The sequence below is a fragment of the Xyrauchen texanus genome, chromosome 24 (genome assembly GCF_025860055.1).
Source record: "Xyrauchen texanus isolate HMW12.3.18 chromosome 24, RBS_HiC_50CHRs, whole genome shotgun sequence".
NCBI classification, from domain to species: Eukaryota; Metazoa; Chordata; class Actinopteri; order Cypriniformes; family Catostomidae; genus Xyrauchen; species Xyrauchen texanus.
The window spans coordinates 37238223-37259876 of NC_068299.1; the positions used below are offsets into that span (position 1 = coordinate 37238223).

General features: G+C 41.0%; 1 protein-coding gene across 1 annotated transcript; it reads right to left on the reverse strand.

Moving 5' to 3' along the window:
* Window positions 1-1060: 1060 nt before the first annotated feature.
* On the reverse strand, window positions 1061-17007 carry LOC127617451 (filensin-like). The gene is given in 9 exon segments (XM_052089423.1): window positions 1061-1917; window positions 1920-2369; window positions 4263-4354; window positions 4967-5187; window positions 5925-6038; window positions 8343-8429; window positions 11482-11577; window positions 13908-13968; window positions 16291-17007. Coding segments are annotated over 9 exon segments (1986 nt in total). The 5' UTR covers window positions 16680-17007; the 3' UTR covers window positions 1061-1441.
* Between the last annotated feature and the right edge of the window lie 4647 nt (window positions 17008-21654).

Consider the following 21654-nt stretch of genomic DNA (forward strand, 5'->3'; position numbering starts at 1 on the left):
GCATGACATAGATTTCTGTGAAGCACTTTCATCGGCGCCAACAAAAGTGCCTCTGGTAAGAAACCTCTTAAGTTTTTTTATTGAAACCTGTTTGGTTGTAAAGAGTAGTGTCCCTAGTTTTGTTTGAAATGGCCCTTTAAAAAATCCATTATATTTTTTTCTGCATCAGCGCACTGATAAACACGAAGTCCACATACGTGGAAAATAGAACCAACCCTAAAAAGTAAAAAAAGAAAATGTTAGTTATTTTGAATAATTTCTATTTCTATTGCTTGCTATTACTTACAATTTCACAACTTAGTCCTGCTGTGCACATATGTGGACATCAGTTTTTAGGAAAACTATTTTATGTAGAATGTTTATTTTTTATTTTTTGCTTTTTTTATTAGGTGCTATTATTTACAAATCAAAAAAGGAAATGGAAAATACACACAGCAGTCATGGGGGGTGCACTTATTAAATCCAATTCATTTTAAAACCAACCTGGCAACAGGGCGACCACTGCGGCATGGAAAACATCATAACTGGAGGGTGGTGACCTATCCCCTGCACTTTTAGAAACGTCCACACTTTTTCCTTAATCCTTAAATTAATCTGCATTTTACAAGGCCACGTTGCGAAGAAAAAAAGTAGATGGCCACAAAACAACTTGGAAGTAGGGACCAAGTGGAAGTAGGGCTGCCAACAGTCAAAATTAAATGTGAAATGAAATGCTCAAAGGGAAACCCATTCTGTATTGAAGTGCTGAAAACGCTCATGTATCCTGTATTTTTATGGCGAAAAGTTGGCAACCTTAAGTGGAAGCCTCTGCCAAATTGTTGTGTCTGCAACACATAAGCAATAAGCAGAATCCCTACTCCGGCTGGTGCCTATTCACCAAAGTACCCCTTTCAGCAAATGAGGACTACTGGGTGAACAACATGCAATTAATTCATGTGCAAAGCTTTTCAATGCCCCAACCAATACCACCTCTGTTCACTTTGTTCATGCATTCCTGGGTAATGGACAGTGCCTTGAGTTGAGTGACTAAATAGGCAACAAAAGTTAAGATTTTTGTAAGCTTTGATCTTTATTTGTGCCGCAATCAATACACATCAACACTGGTGGGCAGTGCTGGCATCCTAATTGAACAAAACAATAGGAAATAAAACTCTTTATTTTTTCTGTATTTTAAGATTTTCTGTACTTTGACCTAAAGGAAAGGGCAGAAGAGGGTGATGACATGTCAATTGAAGTAACTGTATGACTCCAGTTGAAACTGGCACTATTTCAAAATATCTATTCATGTAAAGGGGGATGGAGGGGCTTTTCTTTATTCAGTATCCAAGTTTTCAGAAAGTAAACGCCAAAGGCAGTTGTGCAAGAAGGGAACAACAGCATTAGAAATCTCATCAACAGTAGTCAGGAGGCAAAACCAGAGCAGGTCCGTGCCAGGTATGGCTTAAGAAGATCTATCAGAGTGCTTCTTCCTGCTGGTCTTCTCGATCATGGTCTCCACCACTGTGGTTGTCTTCTCATAGCCCTTCACTTTTTTATCAGATGAGAGCTTCTCCACAGACTCCACTACTTCTACCTTCTCATAGCTCATTGAATCAGGTGGGATGGAACTGTACGATGGCATGGGTGGAGGCCCATGGAAGCTGCTGGGATCCTCAGAGTTCTTGCTCTTGCCACCACTTTGGGGGAAGGGCTGCCTGGGTCCTGGAGGAGGGCTTGAACCTTTGTTATCATGAGGACCTGGTGGTGGACTAGGGCTAGGTTCAGGTTCTTTTACCTTTGGATGAGGCTCTCCATTTTTGGACTTTCCTCTATCACCATTTACATTACCTTTCCCCTTTCCTCGTTCTGGATCATCTGAGGGTGAGGAAGGGGTTAGGGGTGTTGGTCCAGATGGGGGACTGGGGGAAGGTGAGGGTGAGGTGTACCGTTCCAATAAGGATCAGAAGGCATCATGCCATCTCGGATTGTAACGAAGACGTGACTGGCGGAAGGGGCGGTCGAGACGAAGCAGGGGTCCAAGTAGTTAGAGTCACCCGTCACCAGGACATAGCGGCCTTTGGTAAAGAAGTCAGCGATGGGCTCTGGTCTCTTAACCCTCCTCATGCGGTCTCGTATGATGTTACAGAGCGTGTCAAAGGCCTTGCTTATCTGGGCACCATCAGGCACATCCTCACGAGGAACATGCTCCTCTCTTTTTGCATCCTGCTCCTCTATGACCTGTACTTTCTCCTCCTCCTCAACTGCTTTCTCTTCTAGTCCATATTCCATTACTCCTTTGGAAGTGATCTCCTTCTTTTTAAACACTTTCTTAGCCACATTCTTCTGACGAGGCTTTACGTTGCTGATATCTTGGATTGCTCGGGTAATATCTACAAAAGCAGATAACAGACATGGTTTAAATTAGCCAAATTTGTGTGTACATCAAGGTTCATTCATAGAAAGTACCTTTTGAACTTTGTAACTTTGTAAGCATATTAGCCCTGTGATGAACTGTGCATCTGTTCAGGGTGTTTCCCTGCCTTCAGCCAGAGGTAGCTGTGATAGGCTCCAGCTTTTTGTACTGCATATGTTGGGATAGCTGATATGTCAGCCATCTTGGACTTATTTGTAACCTAGCGTGAATGCAGCATCATGCAAAAGCATGGTCATTTCTACAGTAGTACCACTGTAGAAATTTGGTATTTGGTTTAAGAAAGTATTTCTATTAAAGGTTATACCAGATTTTCTGAAATATGCTGGTTAAGTTTAGGCCCAACACATACTGCACACAAGTACGTAATACAAATTTGTACTGTAGTTTCTCAAGCTCGATTTCATGTGCCAAATTCTGAATGCAACACAACTGGGTGCCATATTCTCAGTGTTGTCACAAGACATTAGTGCAAACTGTTTTATTGTAAGTTTATTTTATTCCAACTACTAAAGAAGTGGAGCAACAGTTTGAAGAGAATCTTGCTGAGTTTGGTTGCTTAAATCGGCATGTTTATAGCTAGATAACAGAATAATAACACAACCGGTTTAATGGCTCTGAGATTTTAAGATTGACATTCTACAGGCCTCTTGAGTACTGAGGTTTGTTACCACCACAGTAAAGTATAAGCACACGAAATTATGTTTAGCGGGACTACGTTGGCCAAGCATTCGTGTCTTTGTCAGCATACTAGTATGGTACTGTAACAGGTAAAGGTTGGGCAAGGAGGATGCGGGAACTGGCTGAACAGTGAACATAAAGTTTAATAAGAAACGTAACATAAAACAAACATAAACAAACACAGACACACATGCAAGGTGGTCACGTGCGTCTCTCTCTCTCTCAAACCGGTGTCTCTGGCTGCCCCTTATCCTGCTGATTCAGCGCTGACCATGCTCCATCACAGGCCCGGCCACGCCCTCCTCCTCATCACAGGTACTAATATTGCATTAAGTATGTTTCTGGGCCGAAAAGATTATTAAGAAAACCCTTATAATTGTAAGGGTATAGTCATTAAGGGTTTTTATACAGTAGCTTATGGAGTTTCTTAAAAATGGGCCCTGGACTTTAACTTATTAACTATTACTTGGTTGCACAATGGCAAGAAATTGAACAAGTTGGAACCTAACAAGTTGAAAATAATAACATTTGAAAAGTTAGATTTGGGATTGAAAGTTAGTTCGAGGGTGTCAACCTGAAGTTCACTTTGATACTTTTAAACCAAACTCATACAGAAATGTGGTACTGTAAATGGCAATATACTGTATATAAAGCAGATATTTGAAATAAATGATCATATATGGTTTGCACTGATATTTCTCTGAAAAAAGTAATGTACTTGTGCATACAGTTCTGTATAACGAACATATATTTTAGAATACTAATACTATATATTTTAAAAGACTAACAGGATGGAAAGTGATATTATAGACATAAGAAAATGTGCAAGCACAAAGGACAGCTTCAGCTGTTTAGTTTCCTCTCAAGAAATGTTTTGTGGCTCTGTACCCTTTCTGCATGTGAGCGCATGCAGAAAGGTCATCTTCATTTATTATTGTAAACAGGGCCAAAGCAAGGATCTTGGAAGCAGTTGAACTGCATTTCTAGATTCAGCTTGGCTGAGAGTGAGAGAGGGACACAGACAGAGAGTGGGCTTGATTGACAGCTGAGTGGGCGGAAATGTTCGTTCTGGCAAGCAGCTGCCGGCTGCTGATTTGTTGTATTTTAAGACTATCATAATGATGCAGTCATGTTACATAAGACCCCCAACCCCATCCCACAAGACTCTCACCTTTTCCTTTCCTGCTCATGGTAGGACTATGGGTGCATTTATAATTGGATGTGAACAGGGTGATGGGTGTACCAATTATTGCTGAATTCAATCTGTGTGTGAGAGAGAGAGACAAAATCTAAATTAAAATAGAAAACACATCACCTTTACACTTAGCAGCAATATGAAACAGTTACGGAGGTGTCCAAGGAGAAATAAGATGAAATATCCATTATTCCACTTTATGTTTAAAATATGTGTATGTTTAAAATTAAAAAGCTAAATATGTGTAAATACTAATCTTGGGTAGATGACTGGAGTGTAAAAAGAAAAAAAACATCCAGACAAAATCTAGCTGGGCTTATTGGAAAGACAAAAATGTAGTTATACTGCCACTATGTGGCACAGTAAAGTGTTTCCATATTTTTCCAAAGTTTCAATAATTCCTTATTCTAATGACAATTGTTATGACATAATAATTACAACATTATTAGATGATCATTACTGTACAACACAACTTTTGCAGCTGCGCTGCATCTCTGTTGATTTCAGCATCACCCAATATTAAAAACCCCCTGGAGTTTGGGGTCCTGGGCTTAAGGCCATGTAAGCCTGTGCATTGCTATGGCCCTGGTGATCTGGTGCACAGTATACATACTATATACAAAACAGAAATAGTAAAAGGAGTATGGTAATATGTTATAGGCTTTGTGTGATCCTCTCACCTGTTGTCTTCATTCTCGATGATCCTCTTGTATCTCTCAAGTTCATTTTCCAATGAGGTGTGGTTTATGGCCAGCTGTCGACAGTCGTTGGTGTACTTATCAAGTGCCCTCTCGGCCTCTTCAATCGTCTTCCTGAGAGACTCGATCTGTTCATTGTACAGCTGGATCTCATCATCATAGTTCTCCTGTGTGGTTCTGATGGTCTGTTCCAACACTGACGTCTTAAACAAACAGACACATTACAGATCAGTTATGCTCAAGGAAAACCCCACATACACCCTGATAACCTATGAAAGGGATAAAGTGATCAGTTATAGTTTACATAGTTTGCAAATGTTTAGTGAACACAATAAATGTAGAAGTCAGATATCAGGTACTGTGTGTCTCAAGAAGGATACAGACTTTAATAATGAATACTGAAAAGAAAAGGAATTCTCACAAAACCAGTCAAGAAAATACCCTGGTCATATTTAACCACAAATTAATATATAAATATATATATATATATATATATATATATATATATATATATTAATTACTGTCAAGCTCCAAAATGGCAATAAGGCACCATAAAAGCATCATAAAAGTGCTATACAAGAGGTCCTTACAACTTGCGCTCACCTCTTCAAATCTCCACTGTAGCTCTTAAAAAATGGCACCATTAGACACATCAGGTCAGGTTTGATATCAGTGATATTTGGTAATGAAACAAAAAAATAATAATGTTTTATGTCATTAATATACAATCTGTTCTGTCTAATGTGCTATAATGGGAAGATTTTCAGTGACTTTTTTGGTCTGTTTGTCACAAAGAGCAATTGTATGGTTTCAGAAGACTTGGAATATAGTGCACAAGTCATATGGACCCTTTTTTAGATACTTACAACCCAGTGATTGTTCTCAAAGCAGTAAAGATACTGTCAGTTTGTAGACACAACTAGTGTTCAATGTAACCCACCTCTGTCTGCAGTCGCTGTTTTTGCTCCTGTAGCTGGCAGATGGTGCTCTTATACTGGTCCAGCTGACTCCTCAGGGCAGGCACCTGCCTCTGAGCGATCAACCTCTCCTGCTCCTGAAGAAAGAGAGATCTTTCTCAGTCAAGTAAAAATCAAGGATCATTAGTAATCATATCAAATAGAGGTAAAATATGTTTCCCTTTGACTTTATGTCCTCAAAGTACACCTTTCAACTACCAACATTAACCAATCTAAGAGGACTGAAGCTCTGAATGTCCTAAAGCGAGTCTCTATTAAGAGAATACATCCAGAATGGAAGACTAGGTGAGCTTCTTAAAAATTTAAGGAATCAATTATCAACTAATAAATAGATATATTTAAAATTGTTTATTTCAATTTGTAGTTAAATGTAACAAAATTATAAAATGTATAAGTGTTATTTATCTATTTAAGTATTTGTCTATTTGCCAGAACATGTCTTAAAATCCAGTCAAATGTTTTTTGGTTGCTTCCACATGTAAACTGTCCAATAGAATGATTTCAACAAAAGAAGTTTAAAAAAAAATGTCCTGGTCCTAATTTACTCCTGTTTAAAGAAACCAACAATAAATTATATTTTGCATAAAGAAACTGATCGGACCATTAAGATTTTATTACATTGTGACAATATTATCATGACCATTAAACATATTTTACCTCCCAATTTTCATAACCGTGATGCAAAAAAATTTAATAAAAAGATTCGGAAACTATACTTTTCTCAGTACCGCAATGGGAAAAAATATGCTCATTATGATATTCTCATAAAAAAATACATTTAAAAAAGTGTGGATGAATTTACTCATTTTCTTCATGTCCATGGATCTTGGCACCCTAAACTGGTAGAGCGCAGTGATTGTGTCTTTTTCATTTAAATATCACCAGGACATTTTTCTGAGAGGTTAGGAGTAAGGTTCACAGTGTACCTACAGATGTTATTAAACGCAGGTTAAAACAACAGAATATATGTATGTAATAACTATATTGAATCAAATGCTTAAGTACATTGTAGTTAAAGACATCTATTATAAAGTGGGTCCACTGATCATTCATTCCTCCATACCAGAAAACATTAAGAAAATAGTAATTTACTCTCTGCTCTGTTTTCTGTTTTTTATATGTGCATAATTTCTAGAAATGTATTTTCCATTCAGTTTAATGGCTGTACCAACCAGTGTCAAGAATTATAAAGTTGCATTGCTAATACAGGCTATCTTACACTAAAATGTCAATTTCCAGTAATACAACTAGACAGTCCTCTTTTAATGTGCCTTCTAAAGCTATTACATATTTTAATGGTTTTGTTTGTCCTTTAAAAAGCAAGAAAATATCAAGGGAGATTTAATTGATAGCATGTTTCCAAGTGGCACAATCCATTACCACATGACCACAGGGAGGGAGATATTTGCTCAGTGAATAAATGCTTATTATTGGTGTTTGCTAGGCAAGCGACAAACTATTTATATATATATATATATATATATATACATACTGATCAGCCAAAACATTAAAACCACCCCCCTCGTGCCGCCAAAACAGCGTCAACCCGCATCTCAAAATAGCATTCTGAGACTCTATTTTTCTCACCACAATTGTACAGAGCAGTTATCTGAGTTACTGTAGACTCTGTCAGTTCGAACCAGTCTGGCCATTCTCTGTTGACCTCTTTCAGCTACAAGGCATTTCCATCCTCAGAACTGAAGAACTTTTGTTTTTGGCACCATTAGGAGTAAATTCTAGAGACTGTTGTATGTGAAATCCCAGGAGATCAGCAGTTACAGAAAAACTCAAATCAGCCCGTCTGGCAACAACAGAGAATGGCCAGACTGTTTTTAACTGGCAAAGTCTACAGTAACTCTGATAACCTCTCTGAACAAATGTGGTGAGAAGAATATAATCTCAGTGTGATTCTGAGATGTGGGTTGACACTGTTTTGGTGGCATGAGGGGAACCTACACAATATTAGGCAGGTGGATTTAATGTTGTGGCTGATCATTGTGTGTGTGTGTGTGTGTGTGTGTGTGTGTATATATATGTATATACATAAATCCCATAACCAAGGTTCTAACAGTATACTTTAAAGAAAAGAACGTACATACAATGATCTTTCCTCTAAGTACCTGAAGTGCAAATTTTAAACACACACTTCATAAGACTGGTATGTGAGGAACAGTGTCTGAACCCCTGCTGCTCGAAACCAAAGCCGATGTTTGATACAAGAAGATAAAGGGTGTCATCACACAAGGAGACTGATCACTCAGGGCACATTCAGACGCCTGCTCTAATTTCACTGGCACGACAACCATCCAATTCTTATTCTATGTGACACCAATAGAGTCAGAGCGAGCCCTGAGGCGCTGCAAGCCACAAGGTCACCTTACCTCTGAGACGGACATGTTTGCCATGAGGGGAATAGTCTGGTTGATCTGCTGCAGGATGTTAAGATAGGTCTGGATCTCAGCAAGATTCTATGGGAGAAAAAGGAGGGATCAATAATGTTGGAGACAGTTAAAAAGGTCAACTTCATTACCTAAAGAGACTTGCACATCAGTGTTTAGTAACTTAATGAAATGTTTACCACACTGAACTGCAATTGTCGAAGATATACAATGAATTGTATCTATAAATATTGTGCCATTATGCTGCAAAAAGCATTTGGACACTCATATGCTACTCCTAAAATTTTGAATAAAATAAAATAAATAAAAAGACATTAAATATAATATATACAATTCAGCAGCCATTTACCAGTGGGTTCAGCGGCCATGTACCAGTGTGCCTACCAGTCTGCCTAGATCCTGGGCCATAAAGCCCATTGTCTGCAAGGCTGTACTCAGGAGGTCACCTTGAGTCCTGTCCTCTCCATTGCCTTATAATAAAGTTTGCAAAGCCAGTAGCAGGTGAGCCAGGGAATTAGAGAGCCGGCCCATTGGGGTTGCGGTGTTTTGAGCCGTAACAATGAGGTCATCTGTGCATTTGCATTCAGCACAAGGACAACGTGGGTTTGGATGCAGTGCCTCTTCCACAGAAACTGACAGCACTGCAATGCAAGGGCCTGCCGCAGGTATGCTAGAAAGGTTGTTTTCTTCAGCCTCCTCAATATTTGACAGATGATTGATTAGATGCGTTAGCTGACTGTAGGTGGTGTAGACTGTGCACTAGGCACTTCCACTTCTGACAGGTTGTGTTGGAAGGTGGCATTTGATGCTACTGTGTAGAGGGCGTCATAATCCTCATAGCCCCTGCATGATACAACAGGCTCAGAAGCCTCTGCTAAGACATGGACAGGGTTCTTATTTAACGATAGCAAGAGGGATTTTATCTGTTCCATGTTAGATGACAGCAACTTTACATGTTGTGCTAAGCCCTGTTAAGGTTTCCACTTATTTGATGCCTCTCAAAATGGCTTTACAGCCTTCTTTTCCGTATTGGGGGGCCTGGGCACAGCCTCCTCACATTTGCCACTAAGGCTCACCAGCCTAGACTTTCTCTGAACCACTGGCATTATTGAGCAGCTCACACATGGATTAATGAGTGCCTCATGGAGGTGGTCCAATCCTAAGCATGGTGGACAAAGTTGATGGGCAACATACAGCATGGAGCATTGGGCACACTGCCTTGGCATATCCATGGCTGTACAATGATCAATATAATCACAGTGATCCTATCTCTGTTTCTTTCGTATACTATTTAGGAATATGAAATAAAAGATAACCTTCAACTAGAAGGAAAATGAGAGAAAAAGAGGAAAACAATTAGATCTAATCAACTCACTAGTCTAAACAAACTTCCCAGAGTGATGCTCAAGACGAGGCGCTGTTTGTGTGCTTCAGGGAGAGCTAGTGTAATGGTTATGCAACACTGTCACAGCTCATTGCTGCGTTGGGCTCAAAATAAGGCTGTCAATGTTCGTGCTTCAGCGTAGCTCGTCCACTACCGAGCTGGGCTCAAGGTAGGGCTACTACCCATCTTTAACACCAATTTCGCTCAGTCCTTAGCGCTGTAACGTTGTTAGCACAGCCTGTGGAGGATGAACTAATCTGTAGCTCTGACAAAATGTCACTAGGCTGTAGTTGTTTGAGCTCTCATCTGATTAGTCGTGAGAAGAGGAAGTCTGTTCACGGAGTGACCTTTTGGGAATACAGCTCTCGATCTGTTTGCAACCAGGGAAACATCCACTACGAAGCAATGCCCTGGCGATCAGCAGATACGAAACATAATCACAGCTTAATATAATGTCAGCTAAAGTGCCCCAAAATACCTTTTGTCTTCATTTTGAACAGTATATTTATTGTTTTAGCATTTAAATCCTTTTTTATGTGTGAAATGTTTGGTGTCTAATGCACTAAAGTTGACATATTTTTAAATTTGGCTTCAAGTGTCCAAAAACTTTTGGTGCCTCTGTACAATAAAGCTTGTTAAAATATGCTAAAATGTAACAAAATTATTTCACAGCCCATTTTATTTCTGTAGTCTGACATTAAAGTTAAAAGTTAAACAGGATTCATTTATCATGCAGAACATATAGGGTAGGACTTGATTTTATAATTTGGAATTTCCACATAAAAGATGTTGAAATTCGTCTTGCACCTTTGTCTTTTTATTGATTTTCATTTACTTTTATGCTTCAAATCAAAGGTAATAATGTTGTGATTCATCTCAGAGCTGGTTGGTTTGGTTCATGGCTTACAAGTCTTTATGAAGTGTTTTGTCTAATTACTATGGAGAAAATGAAAGGGAAAAATGATTGCAGTACCAAAGGCAGTGAAAAAGTGGGTGGGCACTGTTGTGCTCTATTAAACATGCAATGTGACAAACATAGTGAGCAGGGCCGTATTAGCACATATGCTTGGGGCTTGTGGCTGCAGGGGGGGTCCCCCAATTCTCAGTGAGGGGTCCAGTTGCAGTATCTGCCACCTTATTCTCCCCCGTCGATGTTCACGGGAGGACGTTCAGAAAATACAAAGAAAGAGTACACAGACATGCAACACCCAACCTGCACCACCCCCATACTCAACCCCCTTCTGACGGCCGGCGGGACCCAGTGTAACTGTGAGCCCCAGGGCCCAGCAGTACCTTAATGTGGCCCTGATACTGAGGCGATATGACAACAAACAAAAATTACTACTGTTTGAAATGTTAAGCATAGAATAATACCTACTGTTCACTTAAAACATTTCCAAAAATATTTGCCAGAATTCAGTATATACTGCATTATTCAGTAATAGTAAATGCAGAATTAGTTTTCCATTCTGAACATTAATTTCTTTGGAATGACTTGCACAAACAAATTATGATCATTCCTAAGTGACCAGGAATTTAAGAAGTAAATAGGGTCAATACAGAATTGAAATGGTATGTGTTTTCAGTGCTTTTAAGCAAGGTGATTTGCCGTGATTTTCATTCAGCGCACACTTCTACTGGCAACAGTCAATTTTGCACAAGAGCTTTTGAGAAGCTACTCGAAAAGAAGTGTAAATAGGGGTTGCAGTACAGACAGCACACTGTAGGCACACCTACCTTTTTGTGCCTCTCTTTGGTAGCATTGACATCGTCTTGCAGGAACTGCAGCTGGATTTGATACTCAAGGTTCTTCAATAGCACCATGTCGGCCTCCTGCAGACATGAGAGCAAATGGACTCAGAGATCACAGTCATGTTGTTCAAAGAGACACTTTATAAAGACAACTTGTGCATCAAACAATACATCAAGACATCTCAAAGCATTTTTCAGAATTATATGTGGCAGTGTGTGGCAGATGGGAGGCGGTAAAGCTAAAGACCGTGCAATAAACTTTAACAAAGACAAGGAGTAGGGCCTATGTCATAAATTGCTTTAAAGTGCTGTAAGCAGGGCCTGGGTAGCTCACAAGTATTGATGCTGACTACCACCCCTGGAGTCGTGAGTTTGAATCCAGGGTTTCTGAGTGACTCCAGATAGGGGGTAACACATAGGGTAACCTCATCATGGTCACGATTAGGGGTTCTCACTCTCAATGTTGTGCGTGGTAAGTTGTGTGTGGACTGCGGAGGTAACTGAGACTTTTCCTCTGCCACCCGGATTGAGGTGAGTAACCATGCCACCACAAGCACCTTATAGGGAATTGGGCATGCTAAATTGGGGAGAAAATGGGATAAAATTTTTAAAAAGTGTGCAAAAACATTTCCTACTCCATTAAAGAGTTTCCTGAGATATCCCACCAGTCTCTGTGACAGCTGTAGTCTTTGTAAACTGCAAACAAAAATTTGTCCACGGACCACGGACATTGACTCTTTTCACCTGTCAATAATTTTGCTCATTCTCATAGTGTTGTATTTAAAGTGGATGATTGAGGCTATGATTCATAATGTTTGTCAGTTGTGGGCGCTATTGTGCCACTGTTGATTTTGACAGCCAGAGGAACAAACAATGCTGCTCTTTTCCTCGGTTTTGGTCTCAAAATTATCTTTGGAGAATTTGGGAATTGGAAATAAGTGGGCGTGGATAATTAAACGGCTCAGTAGTGTGAAAGCTTCAGAACACTGTAATTGCTTACAGCACCTTTAATCATCTTGACTTTACTTACAAAGCTAAATTTATGAAAAACCAACCGGTTTTCAATACATATTTTGAGATTCATGAATAAGAATGCAATAATTTGTTTCTTAGAAAGACAAGGGATGACCTAACTTTGGTTTGCAAAAAATGTAGAATGTAAAAATGTGGTTGATGTCTGCTCAGCTTAGTTGAGATCTTTGTCTGTATGTGTTGATGCCTTTTTGTTGTAAATGTAAAAGTTTTACATTCAGACAAAAAAAACAAAAAACATGGCAAAGACAAATGTGGGGTGGGGCCGGGCTAGAATGTTGCACGCCCGGTCCCCAATCGGCCTGATGGGGCGCACAAGGGATAAAGGCAGCCCGGTGACGATGGTTCGAGAGAGAGAGAATTACGGGCATGTACATCATGTGTGTGTTTATGTATGTGTATTTTGGTTTGAGATTAATTAAATTATCATTTATATTGACAAGCCGGTTCTCGACTCCTCCTTGCCCATCCTTAACTGTGTTACATTGGCGCGCAATATTCCAACCCGGCCCCGACCCCCTCTGCTCCACAACAATTATTAAGGAATGCCTAAAAACCCTTAACCTTGGTAGAATTACTGTAATCCACAGCCTTGAGCAGTGTCAGAAATTCATGTTTTTATTAAGGGGCAATATTTGCCCCCTGAAATTGATTTTCATGGGCATTTTTACCTTTATGAGGGCCAGTATTTGAAATAAGAAGGGCAATGAAACAATGAAACCTTAGCTGTGTATGAAGAACTAAATATTGTATTGCCATTTAAAGCATGTTTTCACACAAAAAATATTTGAGATCAAACAATAATTGGCAGAGCCCCTAGGGGTTGCAAACCTCCAGTTGAAGGGCTGTAATAAAAGATGCCAATTTTCAACAAAAATTACATTTATTAATAACAGAAAGCTTTGTCAAAAAAAAAATCTTTGAATGTTGGCTAGGCAAAGCTTAGTATGGAAGTTGAATAAAGTCTTGAAGTCTTACACACTTGAAGGTTACTGAGGCCTGATGTGATCAGAATTCATTAGGTTCATTCAATATAGTTGAATGTTTAAAGCTATGACTGATGGGGTATTCTGGTGGTTGCTAGAGTGTTGCTACTGTAGGCCATTGCTATTGTGTTATACATAGTGGCAGATTTGTTTGTTGGATGGATGGATGGATGGATGGATGGATGGATGGATGGATGGATGGATGGATGGATGGATGGATGGGTGGGTGGGTGGATGAGTGGGTGGATGGGTGGGTGGGTGGGTGGGTGGATGGATGGATGGATGGATGGATGGGGGCATGGTTGGACAGATGGATGGACAGACTCTAGTTGCTCATTGCTTTAATAACCACATGTGAACATGCAGGTCAGAGAATAGCAGTTTTATTTGTACCTTATTGAGCTGTTCCAGTGTGCACCGCAGCTGCTCCTGATATTCACATTCATTTCTGTATCTGTGAAGAACAAAGAGTAATTCACAGTTAATCACAGCAGTTATGAGTGTGCATGGAACTGTTATTCCAAAGCTATTTCTAACCAATAAGCTTAATTGATCAATATCTGCTGAGATCTTTTTATTTATTTATTTATTTACTTTGTATGGTTGCCCTGTGTTATAAATCACTATAAACTAAACAACCAATTCTCATTCATTACATCCATTGACCTAGAGTGAGACAGTAATTTAGCTTTTATCCAATGACAAGTATCGTACCCTTATGACTGCACAAAATCATTTTATAATTATCCTCATATCTAACTAAATTTACACTTTAGAACAAGAAAAAACTATTTGTCAAAAATAAACTTAATTCAAGTTATGTATTCTGAAAACAAATCTTATTATCTTACATTAGTTTTCTTCAAGTACATTTATCTTGTTTTAAGGATGTTTAAAAGATTTTTGGGGCATGTTCACTGTCCTTTTCTGCATATCGCAATGCCGTTTTGTGGTCCGTTCTGCATAACGCGGCGGCTCATTGTTGCTTATCGCGGCCCATTCGGCACATTTCGCGATGGCCATTGCGACCCTGATCGGCCCAAAAGTGTGTCAGCCCACCGGGAAAATGCCCGGTATGCCAGATTACAGTCCAGCCCTGGGCACAACCATGAGTTTTCCTGGCTCCAAAAATCATCCTCGGTGGTGGCTGACACACACAGTCATCCACACTCTTAAAGTTGGTTGGTTAAAAGATTCAATTAATTCATAAATAACATAATTGCTTAGTCGCAAATAATGTTTACATTGGATATGTTGGAGCTATATTTGATCATCTAAGCATCTGGAACATTTTAGATCTTACACATTTTTTGTTCTTTACTTCAAGGTGAAATGAAACTAAACTAATTCAATTTAAATAACACCTAATTTTTATAGGGCTAATGATAATAATAAGAATATCATTTTGACTGTATCCTAAGTAGACCACTGTACTGAGTTTCCTGAGATTGTTAAATATCAGACATCATGAGAAAGGCATGAATTCATAATTCATGGAGGTACAGACCCTTCAACTGTATATTGCACTTGCCGTTATAAAATGTTAGCATAACCTACCATTGTTCTTTCATTGTTTAACAGTGGTATTTTTAATAAAAATGCCATAACCACATAAGACCACAGATGGCTCCTCATTACCATGGTTATGTCAATGTAGCTAGTCTTTAAAGAAATAATAATTATAGTTTGTATTTGTGATGAAAAATCTAATAACCTAAACACATTTGACATAAAATAAAACAACAACAATAATAATACAATTAAGTCTAATAGATTCCACCTTATATAATTAATATGGAACTATAACATTCCTTTCACTGTTACTACAGTAACAACATGATACTGTGGCAGGACGGAGTGATTCCACACACCCAGACCGTAATCAGGCTAATCAAGCCTCAGAGAGGAAAAAGGCAGACTGAAGACTACAGTACACGCGAGAGAGAGAGAGAGAGAGAGAGAGAGAGAGAGAGAGAGAGAGAGAGAGTGTGTTACGGGCAGCTGTCAGTTTGTCTTTTTGGTTCAGTTTTATATTAAACTATTATTTATACTGTCAAGCCGGTTCTCGCCTCCTCCTTTCCCTTTTAATACCTTTACAGATATATTTAAAAAAGGAATGACGTCTATTATTATAAGCCTTGTAATTCATGTTGATGCACATGGCACAGTTTTGTCTCCTCTTTACCTCATCAGAGCTGTTTATAACGTTGAGGCTGTCTAGCAGTTTGAGAGGTCTGACTTCCTCCATAGTGTTTTAAAGTAGAACATTCTCTGGAGAATTCAAATGGGACGCATATGTTTTGTGTTGTGTGCTGCAGCATCGAGTGAAGCCTTGTTGACTCATGCAAGTTCAGCTCTTCTCGGGTTATCTTATGTCTGGGGCCGCACTGGCAGGCATTGTGGTGGTTAACAAAAAATGTTTTATTAAATAAATCATGCTACTATCATAAAGCTCCAAGCAGCACACTGATCTACGAGCACTGATCTTGCTACCAGTGGATGAACTATTCCTCAAACAGTTTTTGTCAATTTAAATGAAATATTTAAGTAAAAACAACCTTAGTTTAATTGCACATTTGAATTAACTGTGTATATACTTAACTTTACCTGTTGATTGTGAAGACCAAATTAGGAGAATTTGATTTCACAGTTTTCGACAGATTACTTAATGCCTTTGAGGCAATTAATTTACTTTCAGTATATTCAGCTTGTTATGGTTTGCAGTTGAATGTGTATTGCATAGTTAAACTTTTTAAATGTTAAATGTTTTTCTGACCTGCTGTTGTACTCATCAAACATGCGTTCGGCATCTTTGAGTTCTCTCTCCAGCTTGGCACGATCAGACAGCAGTTCTCGAATGCGTTGTCTGTTGATGCTGATCTGCTCGCTGAAGGCCTCCTCTAGTTCGGGCACCTCCTCCATGCGCTGCAGGGTCTCCAGTTGCTTTCGGAACACGGCGTTCCGTTGTTCCAGCACACGTGCCCGGTTGATATAACGTGCAAAGCGACTGTTCAGCTGTTGCAGGCTGTCCCAGCCCGGAGCAGCCACTGCTGAGGGCCCACTGACAGGAGCCAGCTCCATCTCTGGACTGCCGGGCTCCTCAAAGACATCGGAGTGTTCATGCTTCTCCTTGTGCACTTCGTGCAGGTATCTGGTGCTGAACATGCCGTGTGCGTGATGATGCCTTCCTCCGCTATGTTCTGTGTTAGTGCTTCACCCCTCTTTAGTGTATGAAAACTAGGGTGCTCACCCTCCGCTGTCTCATGCTAGACTAAACTCTGCCCGTTCGGGCCTCGGGGCCAAATAGCTAAACTCTTATCAACCTGGTGTTTCGCATAGTGTCAACTTTGGATTCTTCCAGTGAACTCCTATGCACAAGCCAGCAAAAGCTATGACATTGTTGAGGGCTCTGTAGAGTTTTGCTTTTGTTTCCAGCTGAGTGGCTTTGTCTGCAATCACAATAATGCAATTCCACGGCCCTGTGTTTGACAGTGAAAAATTGCAAGGCCTGCTGTTTCAGGGCACAGCAAACAACAGCTTTTCAACTGCAGTCTGGCAATGACACATATATGCCAGGAATACTACTAACCATAATGTAAATATATTTATTGAAATATATACAATATGTTAAAATGTAATTTCATATATTGGAAAAAAGCCATATGTAGGATTTTTTTTGTCCTAAATTAAAACGTACTGTGGCGGTATCATGGTACAGTGATGTTATCAGATAGTAATACCATGGTACTTGACAATGAATGATGATCAGATTCATACATGGAACTTTCAAGAACATCATAGTCTTTTCTCCTGTGCACCTTTTCACCGGGTAGATGTTTTTACGTTGTGGATGTCATACAGCAAATGTGTATATGTGTTAATTACCTACCCATCCCATAATCAGATAGCTGCTCAACCATGTACATGAGCTTGTTATTTACCATCTTTTGCATGGCAAAAATACCCTCCATTGATGTTTTAAATGTGACATCAAGAAGGGTACAACAGGGCTAAAGGCCCTGCGGGGTAAAAGGCTCTTTGATTTTCTTTCTCCCAAAATACTAAATAGCAACAAAAACTACCACAGTACTTTTCTAAACACCTGTTAGTCACTATAGACTGCAACATTTTTCTGATCCATGAGATCATTGCTTGTGGTGTCTAAAGGATGATTTTGAGACAATTTGATAATTTTATAACGTTTATAACGTTTCTGACATCACTACAGACTGGGCCAGAGACAGGAGCTACAACAGAGCGTTTCGGACAGAGAGTGAAAAGAAATGATACAGGAATATGCAGTATGAGAAAAATTATGTGTTTTTTGATCATAACATTAATTTTGTTACGATTCACTGTTGTCTGCCCTGTGTTTTATCTCTGTCATCCCCCCCCACGAACTACACTTCCCATAATCCCCTGCTCTGATCACTTCCAGCTGTTCCCCATTGTTTCTCAACTGTGTTTCATTTACCTCGTTATCCTTGTGTATATATTGCCCTGATGTCTCTTTTACCTTTGTCAGTTGTTAAGTGTTTCATGCTCAGGTTTCCGTCCCGTTTGTTTAATTTTGTTTTGCATCCTGTTTTGTATTTTGTTTTATCTTCATTAAAGTAGCTGTTCTTAGATCCTGCTCTTGTCATCTTCCTCAATCCGTAACAATTAAAGCACGTAAAACTATTCCAGTAGACCCCAAAATAAAATGATGAACCAGTAAATTAGCACGATGGAATCTATATTACATTTCTTTTGAGACAGAATACTCATTTATCATTTTCAGTTTTCTTCAAGGTGAACAAATAAAAGGTTTTTCAATAACTGTCCAATAAATGAAAGGATAGCATTTGCCCCAGTATCTACACAATATCACGCGATAATCTGAAATGAGCCGCCGCATTATGCAGAATGGGCCACAAAACTGAAAAATGCTGAAGGGGGCAGTGATATGCAGAAAAGGACAGTACAATATATACATAACAATATAATTTTATAACACAGTTTCGGTTGTATTCCCTGCCATGCACACTTCGCTCTATCGTTAGTGAGTTCACTAGCTATTGTTTGCTAGATCGCTAGCTAGCAAGCTAAAATGGAACATCATACAGATTTGCCTTCAGTTAACATGAAGGAATAAAAGAGCACTGGCAAGGGGGAAATAGGGTTAGCACTAACACTGAACATTAGCGCTAGCTAGTCAGTCTTGCTAGCTAATCGGTTGTTGGTGTTAGCAACTGCTTGTGTATTTACTAGCTAGTCAAGTGTATAAAGCATTACTCCTTGCTAGACAGCAAGAAAAGTACCCACTATTTCAGCCTAATAGTGATACTTCATTGAATATTCAATTTTACATGTATTTTGTTTATGTTCAAGATACAAAATACTGTATTTTATATTGATATTTTTTTTTTCTCTCACAGTATTTTGTATTTTTATTTTAAATACATTTTCATGTATTTGTGCCCATCACTGTCTGCGGATAAGTCTTGGTCACTTGCATGGTATCTGGTGAGCACAAATTGTTAGCACACATTGAGTTATGCAAGAAATCATGTCTGTTAGACTATGATCTATTAGGTTTGGCTCAACTAATGTATTCTCAGATTCAGTAACAACATCAATAAATACAAAATCCACTCTAAACTTTCCCAGGTTCAGTGTTGACATAGTTACTGTGTTTTGCCTTTGAAGGAATTGTAGGCTGCTTACAGTTGTCAACAACAATTGTAGCACCTGTGCTCATTAATAAAGAGTGAGCAGTCAAAGATGTGTGGTTATTAACATTTTTTAATAGAGTTTAATCAGAATTTAGAGTCGGAATTGTCTGAATTTTTAAAACATGTTTGCCGTTATAAGCTCACCACTGTCTGAGATCTGTCTGGCATGCTGAGGGCTCCACTGCCCGCTCAGAGTAAACAGGCCGGGGTGAGTCATCCACAGGGCTTTGGGGGTCTCTGTCATGCTCTGATTGGAAATGGATCAGCTTCTCTTTGTCATAATGAATTATCATCAGACTGGAGCATCCTCAAGTGATTGCTCATATCACAGGGTGGCAGATCATCTCCCTCCATTCATTTAAAGAAGGGAAGAGTGTGGTCTCTGAAAGAAAATTCTCTCTTTTGACATTGTGAGAGACATGACAGGGTCGATGCAACTGGAATGAGGATGTATGAGGATGATGATTGAACAGAACTGTGCTCAATTTGTGTACCTATACTGTGGCAGCGGGGGCGTGGTCAAGCGCCCGTCCGGGAGAGAAAAGCGGTAAGGGCGCTCACACCTGAGCTAAATTATGTCTAACACCTGTCTCTAATTGCAGTAGCGTGAGGAGAGCGGATAAAAGCCAGCAGCCACAGAGCATCCGGAAGCTGACAACACAGCAGAGATTACGCGTGTGTGTGTGTGTGAAAATTAAATTAATTAAACTGAAAAAATAAAGCTTACCCCTTAAGCTGACGTCTGTTCCCGTCCCTTCCTTGGTCCGCTTTACACTGGTGCCGAAACCCGGGAATTGAAGGAACACCCTTTTTTTTTGTGTGTTCCAAGTTATGGAACAGAGTCGCCCCATAGAGTCCTCCCAGCTGGCGGAAGTCCTCCAGTCCCTCGCTATTCTCCATCAAGGCCACCAACAATCCCTGCTTGAGCTCTGGCAGGATCAATATCAACGTTTCTTCGAGATCATGCGGGCTCAGGCAGAGGACCGACTCGCTATCCGGAGCCTCCTCAGCCAGGAGACTGCGTCGGCCCCAGCCGCGACCCCGGACACCCACGCTACGCTACCCCCGCCCACGTTACAGAAGATGGGGGCAGCAGATGATCCTGAGGCCTTCCTCGACTTGTTCGAGCGGACGGCAGAAATCTGGGGCTGGCCGCCCGAACAGTGGGCAGCCCGCCTATTCCCTCTCCTGTCCGGGGAAGCCCAACTCGCGGCGCAACAACTGCCGGCGACAAACCTCCTGGCTTATGCTGACCTGAAGAGGGCCATACTGCAATGGGTCGGTCGGAGCCCGGAAGAGAATCGCCAACTCTTCCGGAGCATGAAGCTAGAGAAGTCCGATCGCCCATTCGCGTTTGCTCAATGGCTCCGGGACGCCTGTCGGCGGTGGCTGCTCGCGGGGGACCGCGACGTCGAGGAAGTCATCGATCAGGTGGTGCTGGAGCAGTTCACGCAACGGCTGCCCAGGAGAACGGCGGAGTGGGTCCAGTGCCACCGCCCGTCGTCGCTGGAGGAAGCCGTACGACTCGCGGAGGACCACATGGCGGCGATTCCAAGGGCGGATGAGCCATCTCTCTCTTTCTCCCCTTCCCCTGTGTCTTCCCCTGTTTTTTTCCCCTCCCCTCTTCCCTCTCGCTCTGCTCTCTCCCCAGGGTCCGTGCCTGCCCCCGCAGGCGTGGAGGATTTGTGAGACCAACTTCCCGGCCGTGGGAGAAACCGCCTACCCCTTCCCCGTCCCTCAGCCGCTCTCCTCCTCAGGTGGGGGCGCCCGCCAGCACGGGTGCGGCCGTGGCAGCTGGGCCGGTCTGCTGGAGGTGCGGAGACCCGGACCACTTCCGGGATCAGTGTCCGCTGATGGAAATAGGGACGGTGGTGCGGGTCTCCGACTTCCCGCAGGCTGCCCCCGATCGGGCTGGAGCGTACCGTATTCCGGTAAGGATCCAAGGGGGTACATACCAAGCATTGTTGGATACCGGCTGTAACCAGACCACCATCCACCAACGCTTGGTTCAACCCGGGGCTTTGGGTTTAGCTGGGTTTAGAGGGGGACTTCCCTCTAGAGCAGTCGCGGGACGAAACCCTTAAACATGCTCTTGACCAAGTGAAAGTAATTGATAGTCAACAGCTCCGGCCGGGCATCGCCATTGCATACCCATATTTTTCGCTTATTAAAGATCGGTTGTACAGAGTGACGCAGGACGCTCAAACAAAGGAGGAAGTGACACAATTGTTGATTCCGCGAAGCCGCCGGGAAATGGTTTTCCAGGCGGCTCACTATAATCCTATGGCCGGTCACCTAGGGGAAAGAAAGACACTTCTCCGTCTAATAGCCCGTTTCTATTGGCCGGGCATTGGCGGCGACGTCCGCAGTTGGTGTGCGGCGTGCCGCGAATGTCAACTCGTAAACCCACCAGCCACCCCAAAAGC